This window comes from Cottoperca gobio, chromosome 13 (assembly GCF_900634415.1).
Source record: "Cottoperca gobio chromosome 13, fCotGob3.1, whole genome shotgun sequence".
NCBI lineage: Eukaryota > Metazoa > Chordata > Actinopteri > Perciformes > Bovichtidae > Cottoperca > Cottoperca gobio.
This window is the reverse complement of record NC_041367.1, coordinates 20,302,249-20,323,790: the sequence shown is the minus strand read 5'-3', so window position 1 is coordinate 20,323,790 and position 21,542 is coordinate 20,302,249. Positions and strand designations below refer to the sequence as shown.

Here is a 21,542-nt window from a genome sequence, read left to right as displayed (position 1 = left end):
TTCACTGTCACAGTATATATCAATATCAACATATATCAATACTGTGATATAAAATGACATGTATAAAAAGTACTGTGAAGATTGTATGTATAGTGCCCACTTCTATTAAGACACCTTTCAAATCAAGCAAACATAACTCTCCTCGAGTCTCTTCTTGATGGAACATACAAGGGAACAACTACTGTGAACAAAGCTCCGTGTGGAAATGTCATTAGAGAAGCTTTGACTCAGATACATGCTTGTATAACTAAACTCCAACCTGCGACAGACAGTGAATGACGGGTCAAGGGGATGACAGGGCACTGGCAAGCAGACAGACAGACAGACAGACAGACAGACAGACAGACAGACAGACAGACAGACAGACAGACAGACAGACAGACAGACAGACAGACAGACAGACAGTCAGACAGTAGCAGCCAGAAAACATGGGAAAGGAAGACTTACTAACTGTTTTTGTCCCCTGTGGGAGGGTGCAGCCCGACATGGACTTGTTTGAGCTCTGACGTTTAGAAGGGTCAAGAGTGACCCTAGAAGGAAAGAGGAAGAAGAGAAGGAAATGAAGAGAACATGAGAGGAATGGAAAAAAGGAAAATTAACAGCAGAAAGTCAGAGAGACAATAAACAAAAGAGAAAGCAAGTGAGCGGGAAGACAATAAAGAGATGCCAGACAGTAAGAAGGTAGAAGAGGCAGAGAAGTACAAATCAAACTGTATGTACTGTAGTTCAGGAACAAAAAGGATAAAAGATTGGCAGGTGACTGGCAAGGAAAAGCAAAAGTCGTTAAAGAATCAAACAAACAAACCAACAGATAAAGCAACAATAAGCAGCAGAGAAGAACCGACTGAAAGACATACTGTATGTCCACCTGAGCAGCAGACCTGGGTCCAATAGGTTATTGATTGTTTGCACCTGCTCAGACTTGGGTGGGGTTAGCTGCATCAGGGTTAGGGTTAATGTCCAGCTGCATACATGTGATGGGTTTAGATCGAAGCCTGCAGCGGGATTGGGCCTTCTATTACTGATGGGGAGCAGTCAACATCAATTGGGCAGGATGAAATATTCTAAGCATTGCCATATTCCCCGTCCAAAACAAGTCAAATTCAGTTTTATTTGTCTCTCTCATTCGCCCACTCACTCCGTGTTGTCCTTTCTCTCTATATGCATTTAAAGATCAGAAATGACCATCCTTAAATCCAAACACCCTAAATGAATTAGTTTTGTAAACAATACCACCATTTGTCTGTCTGGTTTGTTGCCATTTCGTAAGGAAACAACATAACAAGGGACACAATCCGGTTAAGTCTTTCTTTCTTTTTTTACATTTTTAAGACTAAGCCTTCAGGATATTTCTCATCGTATTAATTATTTACCATTTCATAAGGGCTACATTTGTTGCTTTCTGTGGAGTAAGTCAGAAACAATAACAAATGTTGTAGGGAGCAGGTGGTTATCGCAAGTGAAACAAACAGAAGTAATCATGTTTAAACACTATTGGACCCAGGTCTGAAGCCTGTAAAACTTTATCATTAGGGAGAAAGGCTGGTAGGTTAGTACTGGTTAAGGAAGAGACGGTGAGAGGCAGCAAGGTTAGCTAAATGATCTTCATGTACAGGTTTATAGCAAAAGAGCTACACTGTCCAGCTACAAGCCAGTAAACATACTTTCACAGCCAGTCTGCTGCAGTCACTCCCCCTCGTGAAGGGTTAGCAGTTATAGTCGAGCACTTACAATCCTGCAGTTAAAGGTTCATTTGTAATCTGTTATCATTCCATCTCCTTCTGTTTTACCTAGCCCCGCCTCTCAACAAAAGTTAAACTTTCTTCTCCTCCTCCCAGCTACTCCTCTTACCTGCGGGTCAACTTGGAGGTGAGTTTGCTGAGCAGGTTGGTTGTGGTCCGGGTCCTTGCGTGGGGCAGCGGGCTGGCATCATGGGACGGTGTTGGGGAAGCTGGGGGAGCATGGGAAGGAGGACGACGGTCTCTAATCTGCCCTCCATGGAAAGTGCTCCTCACCGTGGATCCCCTGGAGAGGCGGGAGGAGGGCGTGGAGGACGAGGAGGAGGCTCCAGAGGCACCAGCGATGCTGTGGGTTGAGGGGGAGGCGGGGGGCAGGCGATGAGATAAGGAACTGGAAGGAGAGGAGGAGAAAACCATGAGTGGGACTTTCAATCAAGAGCGATTTAATACCTACCGCCATTTTTTTTAAAGCATTTCATATTTTGGAATATGTTTTAAAGCCAGTTACATACTTTATATGATTAATGCTTCTTTAATATGACCCCTACATATGGAAGGCAGGATCAGAAAACGTGGATACTTGTCTACATTGTTTTGTTTGTTTACTTCGTTGACCAGATATTTTGTAAAAAAATTGTTTTTTGATTTTATGATTACAATCAAGTGTATTTAAGATTTGTAATACTTGTATCGACTTCGACTGAGAAATGTAACGAGTGAGAGAGCCAGCTGCTCTTTAGATCATGACAACAGTTATTCCTAATCTCTCAAAATTGACCCAAATTGCTCCCTTTCCCCACTGGGACCTCTCATTTTTCTGCACACCCCGTAAGTCTTGTCCAATTTTCTTACACTTAGTGACGTAAACCCCCCCCCCCCCCACACACACACACACCTCTACCCACGACTCTCAGGCTTGCTGGTGGCCTGAGGCTGCTTTTCATAACGCTCTAAATAACACCCACACACAAGGTTCAAGTGGGACAGAACCATTAAACGAGTTAAGTTGAAGCGCAGCCGTTGCAGAGCAAAATCGTTTAACATCGATGTGAACTAGCTGCCTACTGCAACCAACTGCAGGGGGCACACCGGGGATGGAGGGAGGAGAGGAAAAGAGAGAGGCGGAGACGTCTGAGAGATAAAGACGAGGCGAGACGAGAAGAGGAAGATGATAAGTTGAATTGGTGCAAAAGTGGGAAAGAAATTATGTTTACCCCTTTCAAAGAGAACCCCTGAGACGTCCGTCTTAAATGTACACTTCTGTTTTTGTTTCTTTCTCTGTTGCAACACGATGCTTGTAAAAGTTATGAGTAGAAATCATTTACATGGCAAACCTGAATAGGAGGGTTGAGACTATCAGGAGTGGGACTTTGATTTGTGATTGAATCAGCCAGTGCTACTGCATTGGATCTTCGTACACCTGTACTCAAACAAGGTTCAAAGGTTCGTAGTTATTTCAAGCTTAAGATAAAACAAGGAGTATAATTATATGAATTTCAAAGTTCAACAGTACGTATATAAAAATAACTTCTCTAAATTACATTTTCCACAACTTTAATTTTTTGTTGGTCCTTGTGGACAAAAGCGGTAGGGTTTTCTGTCCCTGCTCTCGTGCCTCCCTTCCCTCGAGCGGGTCTAGCGATACGGCTTGTCCAGAAGCGTGCTGTTGGGCTCTGTTATTCTCCTGAACGCAGGAGGAGCCGCTGTTGAAGGAGTTTCCGGTGAACCTGCACAATTTCATCCGATTTCACCGGAATCGGACCCAGTGGCATAGATGACGGGAATTAAGAATAACTATATAGAAATAGCCAATCTTCTCACTGATGGACTCGTTTGTTTGTGGAGGTCATACAGAGGCATCTGTGTTACATTCAGACTGTTTCATAACCAGGTAAAGGTTCCTCGTTATAACTTTAGTGGAACTTCAGTTAGTTTAGTAAGAGTAGCTCATGTGTCAGTGTGAGGCCACTGTTCTTCCAGTGCCATCCTAGATTACTCTGCGTATGTTTGTATGGAGAACAATGTGTGTTTAATAAATGGACATATTGATATAATATATAACATAATTGTATGTATTATATAAACAAAATATGAGAGTCACACACATGCTGTCGTTTACATAATCAGTGCTTTGTGTCCCTCCTGTTGCCCCTATAGATCACACAATTTTCATGTCCAGTTTTATTAACTAAATGTGACTGTGTGTGTGTCCATGCACGCGTTTGTCCGATCAACCACTCTGGCATGGCATCACATTGACAAGGCCTCTGAGGCAAGTGGAGGGTAATGTTGGCACAAGGCCAGTCCTCACTTCATCCTGCTTCTCTCTCCTGCTTACGTCCCCTTTTCTCTCCCTCTTCCCTCTCCGTCTCCCCAGACTGTCTCTGAAACACCAGTGAGTCAGCGCTCCATCGACAGCATTTGACACTTTTCTTTCCCCATTTTTGTATCTCAGAAAACATCAAGGTTGGTGCGGCATGTTTGTGGAGTGTAATACTCACTTTCTACTTGATAAAATATTCTTTGTTAATTAAAAAAAACATGTGTACGTTCATGTTTTTCTTTGCTGCTTTCACAGATTCTTAGATCTCTCGCTCTTATCCATTCGATACACCCTCTGCCTGACCCGCCCCCAGCCCCCCTTCAATCTGTGCAGGATTTTCTTTTTACGCCGACCTTCTGGCTCCTCCTCTGAGAGGTAAAATTATAGAGTGATAAAGAGACAGGGGAAAAGCAGGTCAGCCAGATAGTGAAACAGTGACCATAGGAAAAAAGAGAGAGGGAGGAGACGGTGGCTGCCATGCTCTGACACTGACGAGCAGACAACCATCTGTCACAACAACAGACGGTTCATATTGGGTACATAAACACACACACACGGACAAACCCACTCATGCAGTTTAAGCCCTTTATCCTCTCTTGAAGAGACAAAATGTATGAGACAAACACTCCGGGCCAAACACTCTCTAAGCTCTGTGCAGAAAGAGACAAGCTGTACCAGTGGAACCAGTCTTTTACGATATCCTTTCCCACTGTAATCACTTTGAATATGAATGAGTTTCCCACATTGGGTTAAATAACATGCAAAAGGACAATTCTTGTTCATGTTTACCTTGCTGCTGTTTTCCTTGCACTGACATTTAATAGCGGCCAGTTAAATAATAGCCTGTGTGTGCACCACACTTGTTCTCATAGAACTGAATCTCTTGGTGAGTTTTTTTTGCATGACAACCTTTTCCCTGACCTACTCCTAATTCCTGGACCTAATCCTTCAGGGAGTTTAGACACAAGATGAGCTGAAATTTAGAGCTAGCACAAAGCCAAAACAGACTCCAATCTGTTGTTTTATGAACTGATGCATGATGATGCTGAAACCTTCAGTGTTGCGTTTATACATATATGATCCACGGCCATTGGCTGTGGTCCAAATGTTGTATCAAATAAAGAATCACCAAAATGTACACAATTAGAGCAATGTCACTAACAGTGCTAACTGTGAGGGCACTTTGCATTTCTATTACAGTACATATGATTCTCCTCTCACCTGTTTTCCTTGCCATTTTGCAGCATTGTGTTTCTATCAGTGCTGGATCGGTCTGTACACACATACGTGTTTCTTCGAGTCATGGCACTGGCAGGGATGTTATTCTGGAGAAAGAATCAGAAAAGGTCTGTTTTAATCTGATGTGGTGGTGGAAAGTGGTTTACAATACAACACAATGAAAGGAGGGCTTCAAAAGTGCAAGACGTGTATTATGCCTTCCTATGCCCGACAGTTTGCGTGGCACTATATGAGAAGCCCTGCTCGAGTCAGCCCGTCTGGTGCTGCAAGCAGGCAAAAGAAAAGGAGGCTTCCCTCGATTGTTTGATTTCAGACCCGTACAGAACATGTAAGAATTAATCTCAGGTTAATCTGGATGCTTCCCTTCGCTCACCTCATGCTCATTTTACTGAACAGCCATAATCTCCATATTCCCCCTGCTGGGTGAATCTACAGTTTGTTATTCATCTGGATGAGAGTGTTCAACTCTAATCTGAGGAGGCCGTTAATGTTTGCAGTCTTTATAATATCTGTGTCAGTGTAGTGTAATCTGAGGAAATGGGATTAGGGCGATTGAGGATTCCTTATCCTGTAGGCCTTACTGTGGTTGTGTTAACTTCCTTGCGCCGGTCGGGTATCTCTGCTTTATTCGGGTTATGAGCAGAGCTAACCATGGGACTGGAGGGGGTTGGGATGCTACGGGAGCCAACTGTGCTGGTGCTCGGCTTGCGGCTCGACAGCCGCTCCTCCTTGAGACCAGCCCCTTCGCCTACACCACTGGGACTCCGCTTGGGGAGTATCGACCCTGGAACCGCTGGACCACCTGAGAGATAGAAAAGTTCTTAGTGCGGAAGATTTCTGTCACTCTTTCAACATTTCAGAGTGAAAAAAACCAACTAACTAATCACAAAACATGCTAAACTCCACTGTGTCACTGATTCTGCCTTACAGAAGTCAGAGTGTCGTCTCTGGCGGTGGTAAGTAGAGGCGCTGCGCTGCGCCTTGTGGCCAGAGGAGGAAGAAGGTACACCGGAGGAGGAGGAAGTGGTGTGCTTGCTGGTTCCGTTGGTGATGGTGCTGGGTCGTACTCGAGCCAGACTCAGACTGCTGCCCGACCGAGACTCGTTGCCTTCCGTCTGAGACAGAAAACAGACACAGAAAGAAAAGAATATATGTACACTTGCAATATGACTGGAAAAAGGTATTTATAAGGTTGTTAACAGGTTCTCTCTGTGCATCAACTCAGGGCTATTAATAACCAAGACCATGCTTGTCCAGTACAGTTCATTAAAAGAAAAGCATTATGAACTGCTAATGAAACAAAAGGCATCCTCTCCATCCTGCATCTGAGCTCCCATTCTGAGGTATTGCTTAAAGAAAAAAGGGACAGTTCACCCCAAACTCAAAAGTGTATATCTTTCCTCTTACCTGTAGTTCTATTTATATACGATATATTTTTTCCACTGAACTATACCCGGCAACCGTATCATAGCGCAGAAGGATGTTTTATGTTTTGTTTTAGTTCTTTTTTTAGCTTGTGCTTAGAGATGGAAAACATTAATGCTGTCCTCCTCGGCTGAGCTGTAACGTTAGCTGACCAAGCAGTATCGAACCATTCACAAGGCGGAGCCTTTCGTCCATCTCTACGGCCCGTTATCGCTAACACTCAGCATCTCACACCAAAACGATCTAGATCAATAAATATCACTACAGGTAAGAGGAAAAATAAGCATTTTTTATTTTTTGATGAACTTTCCCTTTCGTCAAATAAAGCCATAATTCATTACCACATATTCCACTTAAATACAGAGGAGGTTGCAAAAAGAACTCAAACGAACAAAAAAGCCAAGCCTATACACTCACATCATTCTTGCGCCCCAGCAGCAGGTACGTAGCGGTGACCTCATTGTACTTTTGACTCGACAGAGACTCTCTGATCTCATCTCTGGCGAAGCCCATCCCAACCATCACATCTGGAATGAGACAATTGAAATTAGAAACATTGTATTTCCACAAGTTTCACAGCAAGTGAAGTGGAATCACGCAGGTTGACCTTCTGTACAATTATGGAAGGTTGATCCTCAGTGCTCCGCTTGGTGTGAACCTTCAGTGCTTGATCCACATGCAGGGCCTGAATTTAGCACCTATCAAGAGCAGAGTGCCAGTAGACAAGTGTGGAGTACCATGTAGGTCAAATGGCAGCTTGTTACAGCAGCTCCTGCTCCTCTTTCAGTTTCTTTCATTTAATTTGTCTGCTTAGCATTTCGTTTTATGTGTAATCACTTTTTAACTTACGAGTGACTGTTACTGATGCCTCTTGTTGTTGCATTGTCCCCTTTGTTGCTGTAACACTGCCAATTACCCCGCTGTGGGACTAATACAATGTGTAAAGTAAGCTTTGAGTGATGCAATATGCCAGATCTCCGGCATTAGCTTTCCCTGGGAGGTTGAACATAACTTCTTTAAAGCCAACCAAAAGTCACCATGACAGGCACTGATAACTTTGCGACCACAACTCCAGACAGACGCTTCTGTAATAGAGTCTTTGAACATGACCCTAACCCTAACCTCCCAAAAAATACAAATTAAAAACCTCCAGAAGTGGCAGTTGAAGACTCAGGGCCTCTGGCAGACGTTCCCAGCTTACCCTCACTGAACATTTCTGCAGTTATCAGTTAATCCCGTTGTGATCAATGATTAAGTAATGAATAGTAAAAGGTGTGTGTTTCCCACCAATGCGGCTGGTATTGTTCAAGTCCTCCACAGGCTCTGCATGGGGCTGCAGATCCTCGCCTTCATAGCCGATATTAATCCACTTATCTTTCATTATTTGCTGGTGAAGAAAGAGAAGGACAGCTCAGTATTTAGACACTAATGTGGTCAATTTGAACATGCTGTATGTATGTTTCTTCCTCACATCCAGCGAGCAGCGTTTGGTCGGGTTGAGGACCAGAAAGCGCCGCAGGATTCCCTCGCAGTCTGTAGACATGTAGAAGGGCACACGATATTTCCCCCTCAAAACACGTTCCCGCAGCTCCTGAACGCAACACGCATTGATATGCAATGAATTTCTGCTACAGGGACACTGAATTAATAAAGGATCTGGACTAGGTGATATGATGATGCACAACTCTGCAATTAAAGGTTCCCTGTGGAGCTTTTTAAAACTCTGCAGGGCCCCTTTAAACATTTTCAATTAATTAAAAAACTAATAAATCCATACAGGATTATTTGAAATGTTTAAATGTGTCATTACTGGGAAGTCACTAACAACAACTTCATTATTTTACATGTCAATTTCGAACGTGTATCCCAATTCTGCACCTACAGCATGATGTCACTGCAGTAATCCAAAACCTAAGAAATCTCTTCTCAGGAGCTTTCAGTCACATCAAATGACATTAATCCTGGACCAAAACAGCCTCCACGTCACCCACCTTTAGGTTCTGTCCGTCAAAGGGCAAGGACCCACTGACCAGTGTGTACAAGATGACACCCAAGCTCCAGATGTCAACCTCTGGACCGTCGTACTTCTTCCCCTGGAAGAGTTCTGGGGCGGCATAGGGCGGGGAGCCGCAGAACGTGTCCAGTTTACTGCCCGCAGTGAACTCGTTACTGAAGCCAAAGTCTGCTATTTTGATGTTTGAGTCGGCATCTAGAAGCAAGTTCTCCGCCTTCACGATACAACATAGACCGACACAGACAATACAGAAACATGAAAACTAGAATGAAGTATTAGTGGATACCACACTGTGGTGGCTGCTGTGTATTCACCTTTGCAATAGCAGATACAATGCTAGTAGAAATTCAAACATCATAGCACTTACATCTTAATTTGTAGAACGTTATGGATATCAGCTTTAAAGTTACTATCTTGTTCATCAACATGTGCAAAAGTAATATACACTCTGTATTAATCATTAACACACATTAAACAGAGTTTCAGTTTTGGTTATTTTAAGAATTATTCATAGACCCGTTTCATTTCTTTTTCTTATAACATCGTGAAATCACCTTCAAGTCTCTGTGAACAATGTTCTTCAGATGACAGTAGTGCACCGCCGACACAATCTGAGGAGACAGAAAGACAAGTCAGAGGAGATAACTGCACTTAATGTTTAATAGAAGATAAACTAGGAGCTCCATTCACAACTCAACATTACGAAAAAAGCAGATGACTGAATTTCTTGCTGTGAAATGAAACCTACCGTTTGTTTTATTTGGACCGTACCACAGTGGAAAATAATTCTGTATTGGTCTGCTTTAGGTTTACACTGCCCAGTTACAAGCGAAGCAGGGACTATAAACAATAAGTCACATCAACTCTCAAGTAGCTCAGATGTCAGCTCCTGTAACATGTGGTCCTCTTCTTCTCTATATGCACAGTATGCTCAGTTTTCCAACCACAAGGAAAAGCTATTACTACCAACATCTGACTGGGGACATATCGGCAGCCATTAGCTGTGTAGGTACAAGCAGACAACAGAAGGTTTGAGGTTTAGCTGACCTGTCTGAACTTGGCTCTGGCCTCTTTCTCCTTCATTCTGCCGTGAGACACGAGGTAGTCGAACACTTCGCCTGAGAGGGAGATAAGAAAAGGTTTGACTGTAGTTCAGGCAGTGCATGTTCCATACACTTTCCAATTGCACATGACTAGAAAGTAGAAACGGTCACCAGCTAGGTTGTCCATATTAACAGTTTTGGTGCTAATTCTCTCTTTATACACCATTGCTCAGCACTGCATCTTTGCTGCAACACCTCTGCCCACTTCCCAGCTAATTTTAAACGCCCTCAGATGGCACACAAACATTTGCAGAAGATGGATGTGAATTCAGAATGTTTCTTCCCTCAGAATGTGTTTATGTGCGTTTCAGTTTTGTAAAATCTCCAACACTCTGCAGGCTGTTCATGGCTTTAGAGTCACGTCTGCGTCAAGCTTCCACAAATAGGTCTTGAGCTTTACAGGAGCAAATGTTGCGATATCGTAAAGGGTTGAATCCGGACTGAAATGAGCAATGGCATTGGGGCGTGTATACGTGTACACCTTGTGTTATATTTCTGTGACATGAGAATAAATTCCTGATACTCCCAAACTGCTCGACATCCCTGTCCTCAACACTTCAATTATATTCCAGAAAACAGAGCAGCATTTCAGCTGGTGAGGTGCTGCCTCCTTATTAGGTATTGGAGGTAAGAGGTCACACAACATACAGAGAGCAGTGGAGAGAGATTAAGAGATCACAAGGAGAGAAGAAAGACAAATAGAGAAGCTGCAAGAATAGAAGAGTGCATGGGAAACAGTTGAACAATGTTAAAGAGCACTATGAATAGAAGAAGAAGCACTCTGCTCTACAGACATGAGATCTCAAAAGCGTCAGCTAAATGAACTGTAATGTAATGTGATGTAATCTCATGGTTGGACTCGCTTTTATTCCCTGAATATTAGCTCATCAGTTGTAATGCATAGTTTAGTCAAAGTGATCAATCTAAATGGCATCATGCAATACTTGGTAAGGATGATGAGGGTGGTGGGGATCGCTCACCTCCGCTGGCGTACTCCATAATCAGGTAAAGAGTCTTCTCAGTTTCAATCACTTCAAATAACTTCACTGTAACACAGAGGAAGAGGCGTCAACACGAAGGCCAGCATGGAAACACACACAAGATTCTCTGGAGCGTAACTCACCTATGTTGGGATGGTTGAGAGTTTTCATGATGCGTACCTCTCGAAACAGCTGAGAAACAAAAGAGAAAATTAACCGTCAGACTTAATTATTCTTGTCAATTATAAGATCTATACAGGTCTATACAGAATATTTCACGGATACTTTGCAAAAAATATTTAAAAATATATAGAATTATGATAATGGTAAAAAGTCCTTTTTACCATTATCATAATTCTATATATTTTTTGGCAATTTAAACTGCTTTATATTTTTCATTCATCCTCAGCCATTAATCCAATGAATAGTTCTTCAGTTAATAAATACAATCCACAGCTGGTGTATAGACACCGTTCCCCTCACTACCCCCACTCAATTCTCCAACCACCTCCAACCCGGGGCCACCCAAGGGAGAGTCTCACAAGAGCGAGGCCGAGAGCGTGGCCTCGTCCCCTGGGTGCCCCCTCCCCTGGGTGCCCCCTCCCCCCCGCACATCCATCACCGAGCTTCAGACTGCTGCCTCATCCTGCCACTCTGATGCTCTCTCTCATTCTCTCTGCGTCTAATTAAAGTAATGCATTTGTCTGTGAAAGCGCCAGGCGAGATGCATCACAGCTGAACATGCTGATGTACGTTTGGGAGACGTTTCTTTTTTGCACCAGATGGAATTACAGTTAATTAAACCATAATTTCACCACAGACATGATGAAAATCTGAGCAATCACAGAAAATATCAAGTGAAATCTCAAGTCAGTTTGAAGAAGACCCTTGAAATTGGATTTAAAACTAACACACAATAAAATCCTGTGTGCAATTAATTAATCCTAAACCTTTGATACATGTATACTGTTCTGCATAACAGCCTCTGAAGTGTTGAACAAACGCAATCAAGCCATTCATCCATCATTGGTTGGTTTGGTTATTAGTGTCAAAGTGAGACATTCTGATCCTGGAGGGGAAGAGTGTGTATGTGGAGTCATGACAAAAAACTAAATGTGTGTGTTACAAGAGCAGAGTACGTCAAGACTATTTCTGTATGTGCAGGAAACTGAAATAGAAAATAAGGCAAACAAACAATGCACAGGAGATGAAGGCAGAGAGGGAGGCAAAATGGTACAAAGCAAGAAGTGAAACTGATATTAGCATTTGGATTGTATCCATAGTGTTGGTGTCATTCATCTCTCTGTAAATCCCTCAGCAAGGCTGCATGCTCAAAATGGGTTCAAAATAAAATTACACGTGGGAAAAATGTGAAAGCACAGAAAAGAGAACGAGACAAAAAGGACAGACAGCGAAAAACACAAAAGCAGGAATGTACTGATGCCTTCATTTTTGTAGCACTCAGCTGCCATGGGAGACACACTCCCCCTTATCCCCCTCTATCTCTGCCATTATATTACAAAACCAGATACAATTCCCATCTTTCATGTTCTTATGGTTACATGTCCTTATTGTACACTACAGCAGAGCTGGAGGAAGTGTTCAGATTGTTTGCTTCAGTAAAAGTAGCAATACTACAGGGTAGAAATACTATTACAAGTAAAAGCCATGCATTCTTAATCTCAAGTAAAAGCACCAAAGTTTACTTAAAGTACCAAAAGTAAAAGTACTCATTATCATTATATCATTATATTACTTGATTATAATTATTGATGCATTCATGTGTTAATCACTTTAATGTTGCAGCTGGAAAATGTAGTGCTGGGTAGCTTAATCTATAATAATATATGATCCTTTATTAGTTTATTTATATTTAGTAATAATAATAATAATAATAATAATAATAATAATAATAATAATAATAATATACATCTGAAAATAAACTAATGTTGTCAAACATGTAGTGTGGGGTGAAAACTATAGTTCTTAATGAAATTATAGCATAACATAAAGCATAACATGGAAAGTACCTCACAATTGTACTTAAGTACAACTTGAGTACTTAGTTACTTTCTACCACTGTACTACAGTAACATCTTATAACCAACTCATGGTGCTTATACGATGAAAAACTGAAATGATCTAGGACCTTAAGTCAGTTATAACCAAACTGACAATATACAAATACAAAGATTTTTGTTGTGCAACAAGACATCAAACGATGTTCCAAATTAAATGAGAACGTGAGTTAACTGGTTTTCAATGCGTTTCCATTTTACTACAATCCTGAACGCACCAGGCTTCAGATGAAAGGGCTCAGCAGCCACATGTTGCACTGTGTTGTGTTACACTGTATAGCTGCCAGGTGTGAAGCAATGGAGGGATGAACCAGGCAGCCGCCTTCTTTTCTCCTGCTTAGTTGTGCTGATGTGAAGAGCTACAGCGAGTTGAACTCACATTTAACACAGAAAGACACTTTATATAGGACTGACTGATTAACAGTGTGTCAATGGGCTCATGATATTTTGTCAATTGTTCATAAAGTATGACATTAAAAACCAGAAAAGAGAAGGGTAGATGTCTAAAACTAAGACAAGTTCAGACTACAGTACTACACAGTCGATTAATATAACAGTGCATGTTTTTACCCGTTTACCCTACTAATCCAGGGAGGGCCGACTACGTGCCGCTTCATATTCATACTGAATTTAATTAATCACATTTCAGACATGGCAGCTGCTGGGTGTGACCAGTCAAAGGCGGAAGCTGCACCTGAGAGCTGAGAACATTTTATTTATTTCTGCTTTATTTGTTTATCAATCTTCTTCTAAAAACAATTGTGCGATTCCTCTGAGCCACGTGCTCAAGGAATCTGCTTTCTCACAGTGAAGTACAAACACGATGGCGTAACTTTACAGGCGCCCGAGGCGATGAGTGTATGCCTGTGTGTACGTGTTTTCATAGATGTCATCTGAGACAGATTCCTGATATGCAACGTACCCAGAGGAAAAAGACCAGTTTAGTGTTCTCCACACACACACACACACACACACACACACAGTAATTGAACTAAGTGCATCAGCTGTTTATCTGAGCTATAAGAATTATCAGCTAAGCCTCACCTCACCTCCCTCACCTCCCTCTCCTCCCTCTCCTCTCTCTCCTCTCTCTCCTCTCTCTCTCTCTCTCTCCTCATTCACCTCCTTCTCAACCACATTTTCACTTCTTTTTCTGCCTACTTGGTCCACTAGCAGTAATTGAATCTGTGACCACTGCTCGCTGGGGCGTTACATATTTAGAGATTTTATAAAACAACCGTTAATTGTTTCCAAAAACACGTGTGGCTGAAATACAGCTGAAAAGAGAATTAAGAAACGGTAACCTCAGCAGCTGGTCAGGAAATTGTTGAGTCACTGGTATTGATTGAGCCATTCAATCAATCACAATGTTGTGCTGCGGGGCAGTAAAGTCTCCGCTACACCTTTAGGTACATTTCGTAGATTAAAAACATTTTGAAAATAAAATGTCAGATTTCTCCTATTGCGTCTGAATGCAGCATTTGTCCACTGATCCGACAGAATAACTTCAGTCTCTGCCTTATGATGCTCCCATGGCGATGGCCCCGCGTCACTGTTGCCATGCCAACCCCGGTATTAATCCCCGGGCCTGAGTCTCCTGCTACTCAGGGAGTTGTGGGAAGTCACAGCATATGTTGTGACCTGCTCAGGTCACAACATATGAGGATTGTTGTGTTTTATATTTGTGTTTAAAACTCTTCTGGACAGAATATAATTTTTACAAATACTTTTCCCAGTTTAGGAAAATATTTCAATATACGAACAGTGGTGTATGATTTTCCAGCATCCTTCTACCTTCTCTTCCCTCATTTCAGGCAGAATTAATCAACTTCTGAGCACTTCCATCTTCTCCGTCTCTATCCATCCTTCCCAGGATTTATTAATCAACTGTCAGACATCTTTAGTCGTTGCTCTCGCTGCTCTTCTACAAGGATCTACACAAAGCAGCTTAATGACTGACTCTCACTTTGAGAGCAGTGCTGCACGAGTTTGATTCATGCGTCTGGTCTGCCAGTCTGTCGACCTTTGACCCGTTTATCCAGGCTGTGTATCCGTATGTTCCTCCCACACAAGTATGTTCACACAAACACACACAGAGATAGATAGCACGACGAAAACAGTGACTTTGAAATTGAGAAATTGATAACGCTCGGCTAGCTGCCATTTTTAAATAGTCAGCCCAGTCGCATCTCTAAATCACGACAATCAAAAACACTGCAGAACTCTACACAACGTGAAACACACTTATCAGTGTCAGCCAATCATGAGACCACATACATGCAGAGAAATAAGGGAGACGAGAGTGAAAGACAAATGATGAACACTCAGGCCTGTCCCTCTACTCCCACGTCTGTTGTGAAGAACCCTCTGTGTGTCTGTAAACTCTGAATGTCAGTATATGGTTGCAACGAAAGATCATTTTCATTATAGATTAATCTGCTGACAATTTTCTTGGTTAATCGTTTAGTCTATAAAATGTCAGAAAATAGTGAAAATGCCCATCCCAGTTTCTCAAAGTCCAGAGTCTTTAAATATTTGGTTTGGTCATTGTATTATGATATACAAACAGAGCAAAGCAGGAAATCTCCATATTTGAGGCTGAAAAACAGCATTTTTGTACGAAAGATTACTTTAATATTTATAACAAAAATACTTTGTGAGTATTTCTCTGTCGATCGGATAATCGTTGCAGCTCTGAAAGAGACTACTCACTGCCACAACTGTATTCCTGTTGCACCTTTTAGGCTTCTATGTGCAAGTCCACTTCAATGAAGGCAATTACTGCCATGACGATCTTCAGCAAGGCTCAGCTCAATAAAAGCCGGTCCATTTGGACAAAACACTAGAGATCATTGGAGTCCCTTATGTGTCGTGTGAACAAAAGTGTTGTTCTGGTAGGATTAAACAGGTAATGTTAGCCTAGGAGCCTAAAGCCAAAAATAATACTTGTGGATTAAGGGGTTACGGGGTAGTTGCAAAGGCTTTGTGCAAACATTATGCCAAAGCTAAGGTGCACTTTCAAAAAAACACAGACCACACACACTGAGACTGGCCAGTTTGGACAGCAAGTGTCACCTCTGACAGGTTTCTGATGAGATTGAATTGAAAGTTGAAAATTGAAGTAAATTGAGAAAAGACTCCTCCCCCCCTCCCCCCCTCCCAATTATCTCTAGTAATCCTGGAAAGCCATTTCCTTTGCATTTGATTATTACAGAGTGAATGAAATACTTTCATCATCATTAATACGTAAACCTTCCCAATGCCATTCTACACATCACATTATCACATAATAAACGAGAGGATGTAAACCCGATGCTTTGTTTGGGTATACAAATGTAAGCTGGAAAAGTGTTGCAGTGGTGCTACCAACAGGTGAAATGTAATGCAGAACTACAAATCAATTCCTGCGCCACAATACTAAATAACACTTTGCTTATTTGCATGTCCACATAATAATAATACCATATTTAAGAAACCAGAGCAACAATTTTGAATAGAATAAAGTCTCTAACGTTGTGTGATCAAGGTGAACAGAACTACCTCAGACTCATTTTATGAGGCCTAAGCACTTCCACGTTTCATCCTCAACGTAGAATTAATCACAATAAGCCCACAAATAAGTCCCACATGTGACACCTAAATCAAATAAAATTTAAGATGTACTTTGAAATTATTTATCTTATTAATTACTCGTCACAAAATCGGATAAAGCAATCTTCTAGAGATCTTACAGTTCAACACATGTCGATGCCTCCCGAGCAGGGTGGAAGGCAAACAGCAATGACCGGTCAGTGTCCTGCAGAATGTTTTGGGGCACTCTAATGAGCAACATTACTCAAAGATTTGCCTTCACTCTTTTTCTTGTCGCTGGGTAACATTTGAATAGACTTTTGACCCTGTTTCTCCCTTTGTTGCCTGTTGCTGGGAGAGCTGCCCTTCTACATTATCCCAATAAAACGGTCACGTTAAGAACAAGCACCCCCCCACCCCCAGACACACACACACACATTCCCTTAATGTACAGCAGTAATTGGAGCTCCCAGGCCTGTCGATGAGAAGAGCTGAATCATTAATGAAGAGTATCTGGAGTTTAATTCAGGCCTAATATAGCTTGCTGGCTGTTTGACCCAGATTATAAGAAGCCTGACTCAGCTTGATTAAATAAGGAGAATTAAATGTAGTTTTATAAGATGTTGGCTGAACAAGATAGCGAGAAAGAACGCACGAGTGAAAGGCCAAGGCAGGCCATTATACTCTTCTTCTACTGTTCTGTTCCTTTGAAGACGAGCTTGTGAGAAAACCTTCTGCTCTCGCTCTGTCCGCCCTCTTGTCCCTTTATTGTCTAATTATTCCCTTTACACACTGGCACAATAACAACAATGCATATAGCAGCAAGAATATGATTATGCACAGACACCCACACAGGGACAACGTGCTGCATACAATAGCAATGCAGATAATGGCATTACACGTGCAAACAAAGGCAGAGCAGAGACCATGCTGCGAGTTTATCCGCCTGTTATCTCTCACACACACACACACACACACACACACACACACACACACACACACACACACACACACACACACGTTCTGCTCTGTATCTTGTCTTTCTCAGGGTCCCTGCTCCTATGGCAAGGCCTCAATAACACCCCCACCCCACTCGGCTCCTGCCGCCCCTTTTGTTTGCCTGTCTGGAATTCTTCTCCTGGCTGAGGGGGCCTGGGCGAGGGACAAAACACACTTCACAGCATTAGATGGTGGCCCAAACACTGTCCTGCTTGCACACACATACACTTTACTTTTGTGCACAACATTGGATAGCTGCCTACAAAATGATCCTGTTCTCAAAGTAACACCAGTCTTTTGATGGGGCCCTGCATAGTCTGATTTGATGGCTGATTATCAAACAACACACATGGCAACGAAGAGTGCATTAAAACACACTCTGCTCTGTATGTCGCCATTAGTCATGAAGTTTCAACATATGAAACAGGACAACCATCATTTCAGTATGGTATTACCAAAAACATACAAGTGATTCAACTAAGATTCAGCGAACAAATGTCTCAGTTTCTGTCATTAAGCACTTACTAATGTCCTGTTACTGTTTAGCGCTGTTCGGGTGTGAGAAGAACATTCAGGATTTTAAACTCTGCTTATAAACACCTTTGCAAATGCATTTATACTCTTTTCTAAGACCATTAACACCCACAGGCAGATCGTAAACAAGAATAAACCTCTTACAGAGGATGCAGCTTTGCAATTGGCAGAATTGCTAAACCTCAATCAATCGTATAATCAATAGATTACCTGATAAATAAAAGGTTATATACACGTACGCATGCTTTACAATCCATTTCAGGTCCAAACATATCAAACAACCTATTGCACACTACGTCACTCTGCAACATGTGACAACTTTTTTCATCTCGCTTGGGGTCTTGATGTCCACATTGGAGCAGACTGGCACTTGGGTGAAGCCGGGAGCTTGCACAGTGGCACTTGGGCAGTAATGGGTGTTCTCTAGAAATTCTTCACACACACACACATTTTTTCAAAACAGTAATAAAAGCCTTGCAGTCCCTACAGTACATCCCTGAAATAGTTTTAGGAGGCATAGTGTAGTGCTACAGACAGTGCTGTGATTACAGTAGAGCTACTACTGCAACACAACGCCTGGGAGAAAGGAGAGAGAAGTGGGACACAGAGCTAGAGTAAAGAGAACAAAATAAAGAGTTGATGAAGAGAAAATAAAAAGGGAAGAGTGGAGAGAGAGCGAGAGAGAGAGAGAGAGAGAGAGAGAGAGAGAGAGAGAGAGAGAGAGAGAGAGAGAGAGAGAGAGACAGACAGAGAGACAGACAGAGAGACAGACAGACAGAGAGAGACAGAGACAGAGAGAGACAGAGAGAGACAGAGACAGAGAGAGAGACAGAGAGAGAGAGACAGAGAGACAGACAGAGAGACAGAGAGACAGACAGAGAGAGAGACAGAGAGACAGAAACAGAGAGAGACAGAGACAGAGACAGAGAGAGACAGAGAGAGAGACAGAGAGACAGACAGAGAGACAGACAGAGAGACAGACAGAGAGACAGAGAGACAGAAACAGAGAGAGAGACAGAGAGACAGAGACAGAGAGAGAGAGAGACAGAGAGAGAGACAGAGAGACAGAGACAGAGAGACAGAGACAGAGAGACAGAGACAGAGAGAGAGAGAGACAGAGAGAGAGAGAGAGAGAGACAGAGAGACAGACAGAGAGACAGACAGAGAGACAGAGAGACAGAAACAGAGAGAGAGACAGAGAGACAGAGAGACAGAGACAGAGAGAGAGACAGAGAGACAGAGACAGAGAGAGAGAGAGACAGAGAGAGAGACAGAGAGACAGAGACAGAGAGAGACAGAGAGACAGAGACAGAGAGAGAGAGAGACTGTAGACTGAGGCGTAACAGAGTGTGAAGAGAAGCGAGAGAAAGCCAGAAGGAGAGGAAGCTTCTGTGCAGAGAATTAGAGCAGACAGAATTAGCTACCGTGTGCTCCTATTTCAATCTAACTGTGAATATCTATCAAATCTTTTGAATATTAATCTTGTGAAAATTAAAATGCAAATTATGTGCATTTCCATTGGGTACACTGAAGCAGTGTCAGCTAATGCTGCACTTATTTCATGCTTTTATCCAAAGACAAAGACACATTAGTTAATGGTCATTACACCGAGATGGAGCAAGAGACCGGGGGTCGGACATTTCCTGAACTTCCTCCAGAAAGTATTTTAAATAAGTCCAGCCTCATGTGTAAATCGTTGATCCAGAGTGATCCAATAGTTTACTGTCATTTAACCAGAAAATACATTCCAGTTTCAATGTTATTGCAAACACCTTCATAAAACAGCTTTAAGAGAAGATAAAACTTATATTTGAGCTTTTATACTCAACTTTAGAGAATAGTTGGCGACAATTTTGATAATCGATTAATTGTTTGAGCTGATATCAAGCAGCATTGCCAAACATTTACTATTGCAGCAGTTAGAACAGGAGAATCTGATTCTTTTCTCTTTTGCATTGCAGATCTGATTAAAAAAAGAATATTTTGCAGATTTAAACAAGCCATTTAAAGATGTCACCTGGTTTGGACTCCCACAACTTTCTTTACATTTTACAGGCTAAAAACAATTGCACAATTACTTAACTCCTTGTATAAATAGGCAGACAAGCTTTCCTCACAATGTATAGACTAAACGATTAATTACGTAACAATAGCAAAATTGATGTATGGTGGAATAAACATTGGTCTTAGCCTTTGCTTGTAAATTGACAAAATGAAAGCAGGAAAATGATAGAGGCAGTTACAGAGTGGTTATGTGACAGAGACAGACAAAGAGATGGAGCGAGACAGTGGAGGACACTATGCATGCTGCCAGGTGACACTAACTACAATAATGCTGACAGGACGCAACTGGCAGCGCTGCGCTATGCAGCACTAGACCGCTACTACTCTGCTGCAGAACACACACACACACACACACACACACACACACACACACACACACACACACACACACACACACACACACACACACACACACACACACACACACACACACACACACACACACACACACACACACACACACACACACACACACACACACACACACACCATTAAAACCAAGGTCTTAGCTTAAGGCTTTGAAGGGCACATTCATGGTGTAATGGAGTAGCCATCTCACTGTGGAACAGAACACACATGAAAAAGGTGAATCTCACACACAAGAAAGTCTGTGTTCCCACAAACAAATATACAGACAACCAGCCATCACCCCTGCTTGACCTCTGTTACAAAAGAGTCGATAGTTTTATCCGGTGGTGATAACACTCTGAGAATGTTAACTGTGCAGCGAGTTCTGTTGTTGTAGATTATAACTGCAAACTAGTACTTTATAAGTTGAAAAGTCACACGTATTTTTATGACGTTAAAGTATATTTCCGAGATACAAAATGATCAACTTCACTTGATGGCTTTCTCTAAACTGATGTGCAGCCTTTTGCTCATGAAGCCTTCCATTCTTTGCCATATGTGCAATGCTGCGTTGCTAAAGTCAGTATCTATCCATTTCCTAAAGAATATTCAATCCATACTAGTTGAAATATGTTACAACAGAACTCCAGCTGCCAAAATAAGGTTTAGATTTCACAGCTATTGGATACGGACATTTTCCAGCCAGTATAAAAGTGATCAGAGTAAGATTTCTCTTCCTATCGACACGTGTTTATTTTCTCACAACAGCGAACAATTAGAGGGCTGCAAGATGTGAACATGCAGGTACTGTAGATCTTAATCTAATTCTGAACCTTTTTAGGCATTTAATTCAGTTTTGTAAAGACAGAATGCTGTGATCGCCGGGTTTAGTCGTGTTTCAATAGATTTGCTCAACTGAAACTTCTTTTAGGATGGAATCAGACGAAACTAAGCTGGGGATGTCTGGCTATGAACAACATTCAGTATTCTCTTGCTTTAAGTTAGCTAAATTAAGGTTGGAAATAATGTAAGTAACACAGAAATGTCATGTTCATGCTGTAACAGAATGTCGGGACAGGGAATAACAATAAACAGAGCAGCTGTTTCAAAAAGGCTGGGCTGGACC

General features: G+C 42.0%; 1 protein-coding gene across 3 annotated transcripts in view; it reads right to left on the bottom strand.

Moving 5' to 3' along the window:
- mark4b (MAP/microtubule affinity-regulating kinase 4b) overlaps positions 1–21,542 on the bottom strand; it is a 52,387-nt gene that overhangs the window by 9,145 nt on the left and 21,700 nt on the right. For 2 of the 3 annotated variants that reach the window (XM_029446244.1, XM_029446242.1), the window contains exons 4-16: positions 10,967–11,015; positions 10,824–10,889; positions 9,788–9,858; positions 9,295–9,351; positions 8,718–8,954; positions 8,198–8,317; positions 8,014–8,113; positions 7,144–7,253; positions 6,230–6,416; positions 5,883–6,103; positions 5,284–5,387; positions 1,852–2,130; positions 448–530 (exon numbers count right to left, since the gene is read on the bottom strand). In XM_029446244.1, coding sequence (XP_029302104.1) covers positions 448–530; positions 1,852–2,130; positions 5,284–5,387; positions 5,883–6,103; positions 6,230–6,416; positions 7,144–7,253; positions 8,014–8,113; positions 8,198–8,317; positions 8,718–8,954; positions 9,295–9,351; positions 9,788–9,858; positions 10,824–10,889; positions 10,967–11,015 — 1,684 coding nt within the window. The remainder of the gene's footprint in view (positions 1–447; positions 531–1,851; positions 2,131–5,283; positions 5,388–5,882; positions 6,104–6,229; positions 6,417–7,143; positions 7,254–8,013; positions 8,114–8,197; positions 8,318–8,717; positions 8,955–9,294; positions 9,352–9,787; positions 9,859–10,823; positions 10,890–10,966; positions 11,016–21,542) is intronic. The other variant, XM_029446243.1, reaches the window with a different exon arrangement.